Source organism: Sparus aurata, chromosome 23 (genome assembly GCF_900880675.1).
Source record: "Sparus aurata chromosome 23, fSpaAur1.1, whole genome shotgun sequence".
In the NCBI taxonomy this organism is placed as follows: Eukaryota; Metazoa; Chordata; class Actinopteri; order Spariformes; family Sparidae; genus Sparus; species Sparus aurata.
The window spans coordinates 20,536,789-20,554,333 of NC_044209.1; the positions used below are offsets into that span (position 1 = coordinate 20,536,789).

General features: G+C 42.8%; 1 protein-coding gene across 3 annotated transcripts in view; it reads left to right on the plus strand.

The window, feature by feature from the left end:
• The window catches only part of asic2 (acid-sensing (proton-gated) ion channel 2), a 378,097-nt gene that overhangs the window by 254,219 nt on the left and 106,333 nt on the right, over nt 1-17,545 (plus strand). The window contains exon 1 of one of the 3 annotated variants that reach the window (XM_030406933.1): nt 4,693-7,047. The exons of the other annotated variants lie outside the window; for them this stretch is intronic. Coding sequence (XP_030262793.1) covers nt 6,355-7,047 — 693 coding nt within the window. The 5' untranslated portion in view covers nt 4,693-6,354. Of the gene's footprint in view, nt 1-4,692; nt 7,048-17,545 lie in introns of those variants that run through there. 3 annotated transcript variants of the gene reach the window in all.

Here is a 17,545-nt window from a genome sequence, read left to right on the forward strand (position 1 = left end):
ACGTGCCTAGTGAGTGCTGACTTCAGTCAGAGCTAAAGCTCAACACAAAGAAACACTCTGTGCTTTTTTTTTGCTCGTTAGCTTGCGAAAGATTTACAACAAGTCTGATTTGCTAGCAACATTGCTCGCTTCATCTCTGATGTAATCTAGTCACTCAGACTTCTACAGTAATATCCCTTATGGCCTCATTCAGATATGCTTTGACATTTCACTGGAAGAGCTGCATGCTCACCCAATATCTGGCACCTGGTGTTCAAGAGGAAGCAGAGGGGGAGTTTAAAAAAGTTATGATAGTGAGGAGAAGGAGTGTTGCACGGGCTGCAACGATGATTATAAAACTACTTTGGTACAGTAGTGAAGCGTCAAGGACACTAATCTCTGCTTCTTACGCTGAAACTTCTGACAACAGTTCACATCTGTTTCCTCACTGAAGGCTGACTGAATTCTGCAGTTTGTGTAATAATATGTAGAGCAAACGCTTTGATTGACTGACCTACTGAAGAAGGGAATCCCATTTAAAGTTGACCACATGCTGTATATGTAAAGCATTTGCATAACATTAACATATTCATCCAGGTTGCCGACACAAAAGACCCCACGGAGAACCTGTTGTTCAGATTATTGTTGTAAAATGTTTTTAAATCTCTTTCGGAAAGATTTTTGGATAGACTAATCTGGAATGAGAAAATCAGTCCTTTTAGCACCTTAAAATTAGATTTTTTTTTTTTTTTTCGTGTTCCTGAGGTAATTTCAAACTGATTCTGTGCATAAGGATTGAAATGGTACATATATTATAATTGTCTTTGGTGGTACAAGACATTTAATCTGTCTGCATGTGAATGTTTGACCTTTTGCTGCTGCAGGCTTTGACATTAATGTGACAGCATTCAATCAGACTCTTACTGATTTGATATGTAAGGTACAAGGCCTGACCTGGTGTGATAGCCGTCATGACTTTTTTTTACATGAAAGTGACCAAAGTGCCTTTTTCAAACACGAGATTAAAGTTGAAGTTCGTGTGTGAAACAGGCTTGCTGAATGTCTTAGCACCCTCATGCTTAACACATTATAAATATATATATATATATATATATATATATATATATATATATATATATATATATATATATATATATATATATATATATATATATATATATATATATATATATATATATATATATATATAATTATAAAAAATGTGTGTGCTTTGTTAATCCACCCATACAAAAGGCACTAATGATTGCAGCAGATCCTGTGTTGAGCTTCGCAGTGCAACATCATCAGTGACAGCAATTTCGAGATGATGGACAGGCCCCGGCAAAACGTCCAGCGCCTCATCACAAAGGAAGCCATTTCTAGATCATTCTATGAACCCTGACAACAACTATTAGATGAAATGACGATTAAATGAGCCGCTACCACGAGACCATCAATCATTTGACTTAATCAGTGGCTACCCAGGGATTTATCCTTTCTGTTCATTTAAAAACTGATGAGTACGGGGGAGAAGGCAGCAGGTGAAGCCAGCCCCACGTGTAAACTCTTTTTTATATTCCACCCAGTTGACAAATGTTACTGCAGTCAGAATGAAAAAACTCATAAAGCAGAGAAAAGCCATCGATTGCTTTGCCTGCCATCACTGTCATTTTAAATCCAGAAGGGGTTTTGATGAATCGCAGTCTGCCACAAGATGGCGGACACTGTTTTTATTCACCACCCTCATCTTTCATGTACTTGCCAGTGTCACGGCCTCACCTGTGCTTTCACTGACAAGGCCGACGCAAAGTTTGTTCCCGTATCAATCATCTGTTGCCCTCCTCGCGCTTGACTCAGTTTTTTGCAGAGCTGCTGTTGTGCTATCCTCCGAACATTCCGGGCCTCATTAACATGAACCTATGAATGTTTAATTGTGGTTTATATTTACAGGCTGCTCTCTCACGGCCAGTTTACCGCGATGTGTCCTTTGATCTGAGACAATGTTGTTGATAAAAGCGTACAGGAGTATTTTATAGGAAATGCAAGGCATGGCATGGCCACTACGGAATGCTGTGTAATTGTATCTGACGCTCGGGTTGGCTATAGCCCTAATTAATCAGTGATTTCCCTTATGTTTCAGAATTGCAAATTGGATATGTTGAGCCTTTGAGCTGTTCTTTACACCGGCTGCATAGCTGGACTGAGAAACCCTCTTTATGGCTCCAAGCTAATTATTCAGCCCGTGGATCCAGGCTTTGGAAGGCTGCCTCTGACTCTAGCTGTAGGCTGTGTGTGTGTGTGTGTGTGTGTGTGTGTGTGTGTGTGTGTGTGTGTGTCCCATTGTAGCATACATTAGGTGTTAGAGGGAATAAGTGTATGTGCATGCATTTGACATTTCTGTGTTCCTGTTCTTTGTATTTAGAGCGGTTATGCATTATACATGGATGTGTTTTACTCTTTCAACATTTTCACAGTCCCGGTTCCGCTGTTTGGGAAACAATGTTTTTCATTCTGCGTGCGTGTAATTCACACAAGGGCGTGCACATGCAGGTTTGGGTCTCTGCATTAATTTTTATCGTCAGTGCGAAAGGTTGTCTTTAGGCTCATGTATGGGCTTTATGGCTCCCGTATTTAAAATGTCTTTTCATCACATATTCAAAGATGAGGTCACAGGCAGCTGTCAGGGGACGCTGCCGAACATCCAGTCAAACGATGAAAAGAAAAGAGCGCTTTCAAGTCGAGATAATGTCAAGCAGGTATGCTTGGTCACTGTTGTAGAAACTTGTGCCAAAACTCTTTTTAGTATAATTTTGTTAACCTTGGTGATTCTAGAGCTGCAAAATGGACCTGATGTTGTGATAATGATTCATAGCTGGCTGTGCCAAATATAAAGAAGCAGTTATAACATGGGTTTGAATATGGGACTTCCTCACAGCATCTCAGGCGAGCTCAGTTTAAAAATGCTCTAATTGAAATACAAAGTACTCTTCTTTATCACAGTGAGAGAGAATGCATTACAGCGCTGAGTGAACAAGAGCAGAATCAGACTCAGAATCTGTGTACTTGTATCGATGAAGCTCATTTATCATGACAAGGATGAACTAAAGCTTCACTTGTCAAGTAGTGAATGATGGTACAAAAAGTGTTTTAATAAGAAATTAAGTAAAAGGCTATCGTCCTTGGACTGAGTATACTTTAGCGTTGGTGTTGTGTTTATAGGGAGTCCTCTAAGGACACATGCATGATTAAAATACTGCTCAAATACAAGATATATAAAAGAAATATGAAATTAGGTTGCTTTCTTAAAGACACTGTATGTGATTTTCTGTTAAATAGCTCTGAATTCCAACAGTAATCACTGTTATTGGGTGTTTGGTCAGTAACCCATGCTTGAGCATGCTGTAAAAGAGAAAATACATTTTCAGGCATCCCTGCCCATTTTATCCAATCAGGTAAGTGAACTCCAGAAAGAGGGCGGTCCTGACTGCTGCTGAACAGGATCCTCCTGTTTGCTGCTATGTCTGGCGAATACTGCTCTGCCCTCATGTGGTGACTGTGAGCCTCACCACTCACAGGACGAGGGGGAAAGAAAGACGAGTCGGCATTACTTTGGTGAATTGGCCGTTTATTCGAGGCTCAGGCAGAAAACGTGGCTCAACATAAAGACAAAATTAAACACAAAATGAACAGCCGGCACTCTGACGGCTGAGGGTCGGGTGCTTGTGGTGCCTCTGCTGTCGTCTCCACTCCGGTCCTCTCACAGGACCCAGCCTACTGCCAGAGATCAGGACCAGGTTACAACCGTGCTTATATGGCTGACTGATTACCTGATTCTGTCCAGCTGTGTGATCGCGGGGTGAGCCACTCCTTCCTCTCCTCCAGCAGCCGCCGCCTTAACCACACCCCACTGTGACAGTGATGTAGAGAGGAAGGAGGGGATTGCTAACTGCAAAACAGACAGCAAGCTAGCGTTACTCAAATGCAAAAATAGTTTTTTTTTTTTAAAAGAAAGGGGGGGAAACAAACAGTAGTCTTGAAAAAAAAAAACAATTCCATATAAGGAATCATCATAATTTAGTAAATTAAAACATTGACATTAATATTGATTATTTATTTGTTGAGTACCTTTTCTTGGCCCTAAAATTAGATTTAAACCTTTAGAAAATAGAATTTTTGGAAATGACAACTACAACGAAATGATAAATAATTGTATAAACTTTTTGTCAGCAAAGTAAAACCTAACCTTGTGATATATATGAGAATAAAACCTTGGTACCATGGTGACTGTAACAAAGATGGCAACAAGTCCCAAGATACTGTAAGTGCAAAAAATTGGCATTTATAATTGTATAATTATAAAAATTCAAAGTTTTGCAAAGTTTTGTATGTGTTTATTGACTGAATCTAAAATGAAGTGTCTCAAATTAATGAATACCTTTAAGTTTAATTACATCATAGTTCCAAGTCCAACTTACGTAAAACGCCTATGAAGTAAAAAATGTCATTAAAAATATGTATAGTTAATGTTTAATCACCCCAACCCACACCATTTTATTCACATAGACTTATGTCAACAAACTACTATAAAATCTCCAAGAGTGATAAAAGCTTCTTAAAAGCCAGAAAAAATGGGCTGTATTGCTTCCATGACTAGCTGTACCCCCGCTGCTACACGCAAACTCCTCACATTCATGCAAACAGCAGTCTTTAATTGCACTGTAGTCGCAGCTCGGCAGCAGCAGCAGACAAACAGAGGGGGGCGAAGGACAGCACGAGTTAGCACAGAGAGAGAGAGACGGGCGCTCTCATCAGTGACGGGCTCACCGGCTGCATGGACAGAGCTGTGGCGCAGGAGGAGGAGAAGAGGTGCAACGGGAGGACAAGCTGCCTGTAAACCGGAGCAAAACAGAGGAGCAAATCGAGACCGAGAGAGTGGGAGGGGGGAACGAACGGAGAGAGAGAGAGGGAGAGAGGGAGAGAAGTCATTTGGAGAAGCGAGAGGGAGCAAGCTGGATGGAGCTGACAAGGACACAGAGGGAGGAGAGCGCACAGAGAAGCCTTCCCTGACGGGGGAGAGAAGTGCGGGAGTGCGTGCACAAAGTGGAAAAGAAGAGGAGCAGGAGGAGGACGAGACGGAGCCTGACAGGAGGTCGAGCTTACGGGGGCTTGACTGACACGAGAGCGAAGAGGAGGAGGAGCGTGAGGGCAAGTTGATGGATTTGATTTGGGGGGGAGTATTTTTAGAAGGAGGAGCAGAGACATGAGAGGAATATTGAGATAAGAGATGCTGTCTTTGAGTGGAGGGGAAAAAAACAGGGTGGAAGAAGAAGAAGAAGAGAGAATAACAGATGCAAGAGAAAAGCGGGAGAGATGTTGTGATCAGAGTGTGACAGAGGAGATTATCTCTGGTCTGGTTTCCTGCAGGAAACTGCCGTGAGTGTATGTCCATGCTTGCGCATGAGTGCCTCCTTCTCCATGTGAAAGTGTGTTATGGCATGTTTCTCACTGTGGCTGTGGGGCTGTGAAGCGGGTCTGTTACAAGACGAAGCTACCCCGTGGTTACCTGCAGGACCTTAATATCACTGGTTAAAGCCGAGTTGGGGGAGAGAGAAGAGGAGCACACCAGTGACATCATGAGGAAGTCGAGGAGTCAAAAGTGAGAATGCAAAGTGGGACAGAAAACAAATGAGAACAGGAGACTCTGCAAATTGAATTAAAGCTTGTACTTAATACTGACAAGAAGCTGATTGCTGCCTCTGGCTGCCGAATGCCTCTGCAAGGCAGTAAAGCCAAAAAAACACACATACGTAACTCAGAAGAAGGGAAACCACAGCACTGGAACAAGGCAAGCTCTACTCTAACAGACTGCAACACCCCAACCAGTTCCCTCAGCTGTCGACTCATTATTTTAATTACCTTCCCTTCGTTCATTTGTTTTTTTGTCCTCCCTGCTTAGCCCTTGGTATTTGGTATTCCATCCTCCTCTCTCCCTCTCTCCTCCCCTCCCTCTTCCTCTTGCGTTTGCTCTCTCTGTCTCATCCTCTCTTGTTCACTGTCACACTAACTGCGGTGGATGCTGGAATCACTCATGTAGAAGCCACCTTGCTTGGAGCACATTTGCCTAACTGATTTTTTTCCCTTCCCCTGCTGAGTTTGACGATTGGAGCACGCTCAGATTGAGGGACCAGGAGAGATGATCAACAAGTAGCCGCTGCTTAGTGTTTCAGAGAGGAGAAGAAGACTTTAATACACAAAGATTTCCTCGAGAGAACTTCAGAGAATATTTACAGTTTAGACCGCATGGGTGATTAGTATTTGTGAGGCCAAACACGTATCCAGGTGTGGATTACAGTAGTGGATTTATCCTGGAGCTACATGTGGGCCCCAGCCCCTGAGGCCTGGCTGGGAAATGAAGCCTTTCCCGCGGCTGTAGGGGCGCTGTGGGCAGCTATGGCCCTGGAGGGGCGCTGTCTCAGACGGGGATCCCCGGCCATGATCATAAAAGGTCGTCAGCGACGTCCTCCAAAGCAAACTCTGGCTCGGGTAACTTCCACTCTGCTGTCAAGGACACGCCTGCATGGCCTGAGGCATGTTTGCGTCCCTGGTGGCTCTGTGGGCCGCAGGGCCTTCTGGCTACTGGCCTTCTGCACCTCCCTGGGGCTGCTTTTATCCTGGTCCTCCAACCGACTACTCCACTGGCTTTCCTTCCCCACATACACACGGGTCCACACAGAGTGGGCTAAAGAACTGGCCTTCCCCACAGTCACTATCTGCAACAACAACCCTATCCGCCTCTACAAGCTCACCAAGAGTGACCTGTACTTCGCCGGCCACTGGCTGGGCCTGCTGCTGGCTAACCGGACCGTGAGGCCCATGGTTCTGGACTTGCTTCAGGAGGACCGTCAGGCCTGGTTCAAAAAGCTGTCAGACTTTAGGCTCTTTCTGCCCCCCAGAAACTTTGAAGGAACCAACCTTGAGTTTATGGATAGACTGAGCCACCAACTGGATGAAATGCTCCTGTCATGCAAATACAGAGGGGAGCCATGCGGCGCTCACAACTTCTCTTCTGTAAGTCCAAAATTCTTCTGTTGTGTTTACTTTAACTCTTCGCATGAGAAACACTCCAGTATCTCTACTTGTGCTTCCATCTCCTCACAGGTTGTCTTTAGAGTTCGTTACAAGTGCATTGCATCATGCTGACACAGAACTGCCTCATTTCATGATCCTCTCAAAGTTATAAGTCTATGAATAGTATACAAGCTGTTGTGATTTCCTGTTATAGCTAACAGTGAATGCTTCCGTTGTCACACTACAAGATTACAGTTACTGCATGGGGCAGTTATTAATTCATCGCTACAGCTCTTGTTAATTAAAGATAACAATTGTATCAAGCTTTTGCAAAGTAAAAAATGGCAGCCATGGCCTTAAAATAACTTGAATGAAATGGGTTATACATGAGCATGTAGCCAGACATAGCTACAAACCATCCATATCTGAAAGTTCTGTTTACAGCACGGTGCAGCCCCCCCAGAGGAGTTTACTGCCTCTGCGTCTGATCATTCTCATATCTGTCTTCTTCTTTTCTGTGTGGGCGGTTGCAGGTTTGGGGATTTGCGTGCCCACTCTTCCTTGTGCACTCCCCCTGAATCGCCTGAACCATGGCAGATGTTTTCTCTGCGGAAATGCAGACGCTCAAACTGTCTTTGAAGATTTTCTTTTTCGTGATTTCATTTGTGTTCTTTTTGCTCCCTGCCACTGTGGCCTCAGTGTGAGTGACTGACTGAGGGGGGATGAGAAATGGCAGATAAATACCTGTGTGGAAAGGTTGCTGCTTTTTGTATTGTGTGTCCTGCTTTGGATTTCGTTGTCTTCTCTTTTCACACTTCAGAGTTATAATATATGTTTACTTTTTCAGCAATTACCATTTACTATATTTGCATTGTGAGCAGTTGTCTTCACTGTTGTCTTAAAATTGCTAACCCATGCGTCCCAGAGATTAAAACAATACAATGTATGCATACAGTAGAAAGAGTGTCGAATACTGCAATTTGGGTTGGCCATGAACCCAGCCACCAACCAAAGGCATCAGTATTTGATGACCTGAAGATGAGATGCAACAATCTTTCTCCAAAAAGTTGCATTTTGTTGCTTTGAAGATGAACTCCATGGATTCAAGCCAGTTTAAAGGTGTTGGGGACTGCTGCTGCAAGAAAAGTCATAAAAAGCCTTTCTGTGGTCCCAGAGGGAGCAGTGCCAGTCTGATACGTCACTTCAGTTGATGTCACTTCAGTTTGGGTTTGTAGCAGGAAAGAAAAAAAGCTTATCAAATCTCTGTAGCCAGCTGCTCTTCTCTGCTTGAGGCTAGCGGCTAAAGGCTACATATTGGGTCTAATGTGGATACAGCCGCAGAGGCAGAGCCCCATTCATGCCTGTTAAAGCTGCTAAGTAGCAAAGGAAGCATCACATTACACAGTGAAAGAAAGTCGTTTGGGACCTAAGTGTATCATGTTGCAATTACACAGTTTGTCCACAGCAAAAGTTGGCTTTGGCTTTTTTTCCGGAGGCTTGAGCTGCTTAAGCCGCTACTAGCATAGCACACCAAATAAAAAGTTTGTTCGGATGTGCTGTAAATAGATCTGTGATTCTATCACCTACATTAAGTTAGTCTAAATTCAATTCTCTAATAACACTGTATCTGACTAGCAGGGTTTTCATATTCAGAATTTAAATATAAAATATCTGACCCATAATTATTGTTTCCACACCTTCATAATTGAAAAGATGGTCAAGTTCAGAGGTTGTGGCATTGTAAACAGCTAAGCCAGCTGTTCCCTGTGTTATCTGATACCTGTTGGTCCATTCTTGTGTTTGCTTCATGGCATTGAACTGCAAAAAACAGAAAATTTGTCTCCTGTTGTTCTCCCCTGATGTTGAGAGCACAATATAACATGATAGCTATCTGATGGCAGCATGATTACCATGCCGACAACCAAGATACTCAACCAAGCAAAGAAGCACTGAGTTCCCCTCACCAAAATGCAATAAGTTAAATCACATGCTGTGTTTTTTTATTGTTTTTTGTTTACAGACACATGGTCTGCAGTCTGTGTGCTAACATGTTTTGATTGAAATGGAAGATTTTAATTTGTCCTTCCAGCTCTGGTGGGTGGTGCTGCTCTTTATGTCCATTTTGTTCAGTCTCTTTGACCACTGTCAGAAACAGGTCTAGGTGAGTCAGCCCACTGCCATGCAAATGAAGCACAAATCTGAACTATGCCCCCAGAATTGTGTTTGATGTTTAATGCAGCACTGGAAAGGTTGCTTAGGTTTGTTTGTTGATGTGCCGGTTTTGTTACCTCAGTCCTCAGCAGTCAGTTTTTTTTACGTCAAGGTATTGCACTCAAGGTTGTGGATTCACTATAAAAAGTGCTATTACTATTGTGCAGAAGCAGCTTGCTCAAGCTGAAGGATTTTCTGGTAAGAATGGATCAAGCTGTTGATGATGGAGGGAAAATTGTCCCTTGAGAGCAGCTACTGTGCAAACCTTAAACAACCAGCCGGTGCAATCACTCTGAAATATCGGTGAATCCGAAGGGGGTGAGACCATGAAGGGCAGGCTTGCTGCAGCAGCCCTTCTACAAACACAATAACACTGTACGGTCTACTTAATGTTGATCCCAATCCTACTGAGACCAGCGAGGATCTTTAAATGTGTTTCTGAAGCTGTATGTTATAGATATTTTGTGTGTTGCATTGACAGTGTGTTGGATTTTGTCAGCTCTCTGCAGATGCCCCGGTCCTGCCTGCTTCCTCATCTGAGATCTACCTCATAGGGGGGCTTCATGCCGTTAACGGGCCCTCAGTGGTTTTGTTAATCTCATTAGCCTGCTGCTGCAAGTCAGCAAAGACTCCCTGAGGCCTGTTCATTATCACTGCATTTAGAGCACTGTCACTCCAAGACCAAACAGGATGCAACAACCAGATTAACACAGGATCGGGAACGCATGCATCGGCTTGTGATTAGATAAAGAGGGTCCTTGTCTTGTGTGTGAACAATTTCATAGACCTTGCGAAAAAGGGAGAAATCCAGTGTTGATAGAGGTTCGGTATTACTGGCTCCGAGGTACAGAGGATGCTTTGAACTGCCGAGCAGCGGGTGGCTTGAGGGGAAGGAGGAGAAAGGTACAGCCAGAGGTTGGGAATGAGAGATGGTATAGAGAGAAGGCATCTGGTTGGGAATACAAATGCGTCCCATAATTCTGGCCAGCCTCTTGCAGCAGCAGGATTTCATGTGCTGAATCTACTGTATCCCAGTGAATGGGAACCATTGGAAGGCGGGACAAATCAATAAATCTATTAGCTCCGTGCTGTAGTTTACGGTGGTCTCTTCTACTCCCTCATCTCCAATACTGATATACTCTCAGCCGCACCACAGATAGTCGCAACTTCACAGTAGAGGATAACAGAGCTCAACTGTTCAAGCCATCCCGATAAAACGAAAGTGATACTGTACCAAACCACATATAGCCAAGGCTGTCTCTGCGAAGCAGATACATATCTCCACCTTTCCCAAACTCCATCGAGGAATAGATAACTGCACCTTCACAGACAAATTAAACATCACTTGGAGGTAGAGAGCAGCACCCAATCACGCTCTAGGCAGGTTTGGAAAAAAGGTGAATCTCTTTGCTTGGCCACTGTAATCTATCGCCTATCTCTAGAGGAATCTCATAACTGCGGAGCCACAGTTATGCTGCCTAAAGTGTTTGCTCGGATGTATTTTTGAATTATGAATTATAGAGGGGACTATATTGTGTGTCATATTCAGTGATATTAATGTTCGGGCTCTTTTTATTAAAGCTGCTGTAATATTTTATTAGCTTCTTAATGGATCAAATGTGGAAGGGGTCACTGTAAGTGATGAACCCACAGAGAATTACGTCCCGACTCTGCAGTTTTGCACAGCTGTATGAAGCACTTTAGCATCATTCAACTCATTATTTTTCTTTTATGGCCGCAACAAAGTGTAAATGTTTGGCATTACGACCATTTTGTTTAGTTTTTTCATTTAATTTTTATTTTGAAATCCATGATATGTTACACCCCCTGACAGAACAAAGGGACATCCAGTCATTGGGGGGAAGAACAGGCACCTTTACAGGCAACCATCTTGTCCCAGGACCAAAGTCTCTCAGCTTCATTTCCTTTGGAGTGAAGTCAATATATTTTCATTTTCAAAGTATGATTTTTAAGAAAAAGACATAACATAACTATATATATCTCCAGAGAGGAAGAGGTTAAGGTGAAAAGATAGATAAGTAAACACATTTAGCGGCTGAAGAGAGTAGGGATAAAGAGGAGTGAATATTGGGTTTGAATTGATCAGGAGTCCAGGAAACATGACTTCAAACCCATTGTGTTTACAGCTTATTCCTGCTGCTTACAAGTGGTCACAGAATCACTTCATGTAGGTTTAACTATATTTTTCTCTGTGTATAGTTGTTTTTTTTAATAGTTTGACATTTAAGTGAAAAGGTTTAATAAAAGCAAAGTAAACTCAGGTTGCTCACAGGAAAATGGTGCAGATTAAGAAACAAATCCTTTTTCTCTACGGTTGAATCCACAGTCTTCTGTGATATTGATCGGGAAGCAATAGCTTAAGTTTGGCTTCATTTCCAGTTTTTATTTGTACTTTTCCCCTTGAATTACGAGCCCCTTTGTTTTTTGCATTCTATTCTTCTTCTGCCTTTTATTGATACTGAGGATTAACATGAGCATACAATGGATGCTGGCTTTGGCTGCTCTTGTCTCACATCGTACTACTCAAGGGTTGGTGGTCTGTTCCATGGAATCCCTGCTTTGTAAGAGGTTGGCTTCACAGCTCAACTGTACAAAGGTTAATTGATTGAAAATTGTCTGCTCTGTCTGATGTGTTTATGGAATAGGTTTCAGAGCTGAAAATGAAAGGGGCATGTGCTTCATAGATTTTTCCTTGCGTCGTTCAGTCAGCAGACTTGCACATCTTATTGACTTATTTTCAGCTCCACCTTCTATTTTCATTCTTTAGCTGGTCCCCCCCCCCCCCCTCTGTTTTGAATGATATGAATGCATTAAGGAGACTAACAGGGCCTTATTTGCAGAAGTACCTCCGGCAAAGCCTGGTCAATCCCCTGCATCTAATTGAGTTTTAAGCCCACCAAAGTAATAAAACAGGTCTTCTCTCCTCTCGTTTGTCATTGACCTTTCCTGTAGGATTTGGTAAAGCAAAGCCATGAGCAATTGATCCGTCTTGAAATAAACAAGAGTGGGAATCAGCACCAACTACAGCAATCTCATTAACACAGGTGGCCCCCACGCTTAGCATGCTCTGGAACCCCCCAATCCAATTTCCCTCTACAGAGCATACGGCTTGAGTGGTTTCATGAGGTCCGACTGCTATAAACATAACAGCGCTGTGTCTTATTATGAATGGCCACGGCGCAGTCCGTTGTTCGTTGATGCAGCGAGCATCCAGTAGCTGTTTGACAGCGAGCCATAGGCCATGCTGAACAGTCAGTCGGTGTAATGCGAGCCTTGAATGCAGAGGAAAAGATTATATGCGGTTAGTATTCATAAGGTCACGTCAATGCATAAACCACAGGACTTGTAAAAGGTTAGTGTTTGAAACAGAAAGCTAATGGATGCTGTTCTCTCCCATGAATACCATTAGCTGTAGCTATAGCCAATCACTGCTGCACCTTATGACAGACATGCATAAGGTAGGGCAGATAAGGTCCCACATGCTCTGAGAAACGTGTATGTACGGCTTGTTTGACCTTATGTATCACCATTCACTGTTTTCCCTCACGGCTCATCCCCCTGACATACACACAAACACATCCCGTGTTAAAGATATGCATACAACTGCGCCCACGATAGGAATCTATATTCACTCTTTGGTCCTTTGGGCAACACACACCCACCAACAGAATTGCCTCTTCGGCCTTCTGCGTGCGTGTTGGTGCGAGGGGGCAAGTATGTAAACGTAGCGGGCAGAGTATGAGTAAATAAAACGTTCTCAGAAATTACCCAAGAGTTGCATCAGCAACTTTCTGACACAAAGTCAACTAAACCTGAAATTTATCAGCCTTACCAAGGAAAGATTTATTGCCGAGCTGCTGTAATCGATCGCTTTACATTGCAGAGGTGTACCTGTTAAACTGCAGAGTATTCTAAACTAAACTTCTCACCGCCCATGCTGCAAAACCTCTCAGTAACTTCAATTAACTTGTTAGATTAGTGGAACTTTAGTTAATTAGATTTTCTAGCTTCAACTCAACGTTAAATTATCGCATGGATGAGTTTGAACTTGAGATGATGATTGATTTAAATATCCAACTTTTATATTGCATATTTTTCTTAATCATTCCTTGACAATGTTGATCAGAGTGTGCGTCTCATATTTCTTTATATAAACACACTAAATTATTTTGTGCTCAAACTCGTCAAATTTAAGTTGTTGCTTAAGTGGAAAGATTACATATGACTCTGGTGGAATCTGTGAGTAATACGTCGTCCTTCAGGCTTGGCATACTCTTGGAAGAGTGTTTTAGAAATTGTAAAAAAGCCCTGGCAGTGTCTCCCCAAGTGCGAGGCATGGCTTATAGGTGTAATATTGCTCTTTTAAAAGTGCAGTATGTAAAATTTAAGGAGGATTAAGGAGGTTGTATCGGCAAAAATTGAATAGAGTTTTCATGATTAGACCATGTTTTCCTTGTTGTACAATCACTTGAATATAAGAATCATCGACTGGTGTTGGACTTGCAGTAGTTTTGAAAGATTGATACTGGCTTAGCACAATTCCCAGCATGCATTGTGTTTGGGTTCATGGCATGTTCACAGCACATGGAGATGGATGAATCTGATATGACATGAACAAAGCAAAAGATGCTTTTTTTTTTTGTCTCAGATGAGTTTCGTTGCTCTCTGATTGAAACGAAAGCAAACCATGATGAAGATTGAGTAGATGTTTCTTCAAGCAGCCATTCTTACTCTCTGCATACAGGATCAGACTGCATGTGCAAAAAAAAAAAAAAAGAAAAAAAGAAATGTAAATCAAGCTTAACTACACTGGCATATCTCATCTTTGTTTTGATTTGTTGACTCTGTGAGTTTAAGGTTAGCCGGACTAAAATCTTAAGGCAGCAGCTCACTCATATCTTTTATCTTGAAAAGTATTTTCAGTGTAGTTATTCCATGTCATCTTTCTTCACATAAACAACCCGTTAGTGCTTGAAAGCTCAGAGATGGGGAACAGGGCCGGCTGTGTCTACAGGACTTCTTTGGTGGAGCAGTCACCAGCAGACACTAATATGGGCTTCCCAGCATGTGATACTCACTCTGTCTGACTCTCCTCATGGGTGTCCCTTATCATGTGACAGGGCAGCAATCATCTCACAGCCATGAGCACACAAACACTCACGTAAGATGCAGTCAGCGTGAAGAGAATTGTGCAGCACATGATCTCTTACTCATACTTCACACTTCTTTTTTTTCTACAGTCTTGTACAAAAGGGTAATTGCAACTGCATTGAGAGGCACATACACAGGGTTTCATTTGGTGAAAGTTACATTTTGGAGCATGTTGGAGACGAGCCAAGAGCATCCTTCTAATTCATTACATCCCACGCACTTTCTACACTTTTCCTCTCACTGTGAATGTGAGATCTGTCGGGGTGTTGGTGTCCCCTGCGGTTATAACAGCTCACATGTCAGATGACTATGTGCTTTTGACCTTCCCAGTGCCGCCCGCTTCCCTCTATATATCAGGCATTATGTGGTGTGGTTGTGCGTGGGCTGAAGTCTTCGGAGACTAGCTGAACTCTGAGGATGCTCTGGTCAACCTGCAGCTCGACATCAGAAGGCAAATGCTGCAGTATCTGTCATGTTATATGTATTAACCCTCCTTGTCTCGCTTGCTTCCCTCATATGCATTACCGGCATCTGATTTGATCAAAGACGTGTGGATCATAAAGGTGCCGGTGTCAGCCACCTTAGCTATGTGCAGCAAAGTGAAACAGCCATTTCATCATATTGTTCTTCGCTCATATCAGATTTTGCATGTGATGCTCAGACTATTTCAGCCAGGAAAATGTGCCAGCTGGCAGAAAGTTTCTGGTGCTATCTGTCAAAAACTGATAGCACTTCTTCTATGCACCACCAGTTTTTCTTTTCCAACTACAAATCCAGAGGAAGTCTCAAGGTGAGAGAAACAAGATTACAGCCATTACCCACTACCCCGTCTTCAATTACTGCTGCCTCTGTGCCTTTCAGCAAGCACCTATTCCCAACCTCTTTTTAAGGAGGCGTGCGCCTGCCTGCAACTGTTGCTGTGGGTCACAGTCCTCTGAGCAAACCTGTTTAAAGTATGGTTTAAAGCGAAGGTCCGCAGCAGAGGCAAACGTGAGCCGACTTCAAACGGCGCGTAGATGTTTGTTCTCGCCTTGAATCTCACAAGACTTTGAAGCAGGAATCAACAGAGCGATGCAAGCACGCTCTCCCGAGAGTCAGTTTTAAGGTTGTGCATCTTTAAGGAAGCGTCTTTCGGCTGATCCTGCCTCAGCAAGCACATTCTACTGTACTACACACACTGCATATACATTTCCCTCATAGATCTTCGGACTCAGCGACCACCGGGGCATCCCAGCTGACCCTTCCTGACCTCCCAGTAAGTCGGTTGTGTTGAACTGGATGCAGTTGATGTCTGACTTAATCCATATTTTATAGCTTTCCCTCATGTCAGTAGCTCAGTATTTGATTCTCACCTCGCCATTTGGATCCATCAGCTGCAGAAGCTGGAGAAATGAAGCCCAACACAGTGTGTGTGTTGCCAAGTAAAGATAGCTCAAAGTGTGTATTTAATCATCTTACACACCAAAAGATTAGAAGCCACTTAAATGTGTCAGAGTGCCTTTTTTCCTCTTTATCATCTGGGGATTTCTGCCGACCTTTTAATATTTTATCGCTCGCTGTGAGACTGAGAGGAGTCCATCTTGTTCTTTGGGGAAGGCTGGGTGGAGAAGGAGTTGGAGGCGGTTTTGTAAGGACGGGAGGGGGAAAAACAGGTAAACAACCTGGAAAAAGGATGTGGACAGCGAGAGGCGCAGAACACAGCGGCTTTGCCAGATTTAACGTCGACAGTGTCAAAGAAAGCAAGCGCTCTGAGATCGCGAGGCTCCTTCAATAATGTAACACGCTGGATTCCTCTGCAATGTTTGTGCCTCTCCTTCAGACGTGAATACCTTTTATGAATAATGGAAACACAAGAAGCAATTCGCGGCAATTCATCCCGTCTACTTGACAGCACACTTTAATTCAGCTTTACCTCCCTGCCCGTATGCTGTTGTATATATAAATACATAAACGTGTGAATAATTTCTATTGTTTATCTCTACAGTGGGCGGCAGAGGGGACATTCAGTCGAGTTCTCCGAGATGAAAACAGACTTAATTATTGTACCCTTGTCCAACTTTGAGAGATAATTTAGAGTACATGTATATTTTATTTTGTTATGGTTCTGTTTGTTCTCCGTCTGACTGAAGGATATTACTGTATGTGCTGGTATTATCTTGGCTTAGTCGGTCTGTGGATATTGATGCTGCAGTCAGTATCTGGATATGCAGAACAGCAAAGAGAGATAAAACAATGCCTAATATTAAGATACAGAAAAAATGAAAATTAGAGTGAACATTATTTTCAAGCAGGAGCAGAGGAAGCCAGGAAATGAGTAGCATCGTTATCTCAGTCAACAGCGGCTGCAGTTTTTGGACCATGAATTATTTTTCCTTTTCTTGCCTTTATCTTCCTTTGGCTACGATGCTAAAACGGGAGCGACAGGCATTCAAACGATCTGACAAACCCGCAATCTTTATCCTGTCGTCTGTGCTAAAAGGTGCATCAGAACCCAGTCCTGCCAAGATTATTGCATGGAATAAGGTTAAGCGATTATTGAGATATGTCCTGTAATTGAGACAAGAAAAGAACTACTTTCTCTCTCTCTCTGGCTCTCTGAGTCCATCTGCTCCTGAAACCGCTGAACGCTGTAGCTTTCAGCAAACTAACGGCAAAAAATAGTGCTCTTCTCGTGGACTATTTTCAGTGGCAGATTAACACACATTTGGTGCTCCAGTGAATATTTCTGGCATCAGGACAGTGTATGTGGGATTGACTCAAAATAAAGTACAGTGTATATTTTTTTTGGACAACAGTGGGAGTCCATGTCAAGAGAGGAATAAGCCAAATAGGGCTTTGGAAGCAAAGGCAATACAAATAATTGGTTTGGTTGGTGTTTGGGCATCAGAAAATTGCTGCTTATTCTTGATCCCATGAGTAAGGTCATCCAGCTTTGTGGTGGACTTTCTTTACAAACCGAGCATTCACACATTACGCCTCTGAAAGTCATATCAGGCACTTCTATCATGGCTAAAAGTATGAAAGGAGACGCAGGTACATTTAAGTTAAGTTAAAAACATTTCAAAATATTTCTTTGGTAATAGTCAAAGTCATCTTGTGTAAAAGTCTTCAGGTA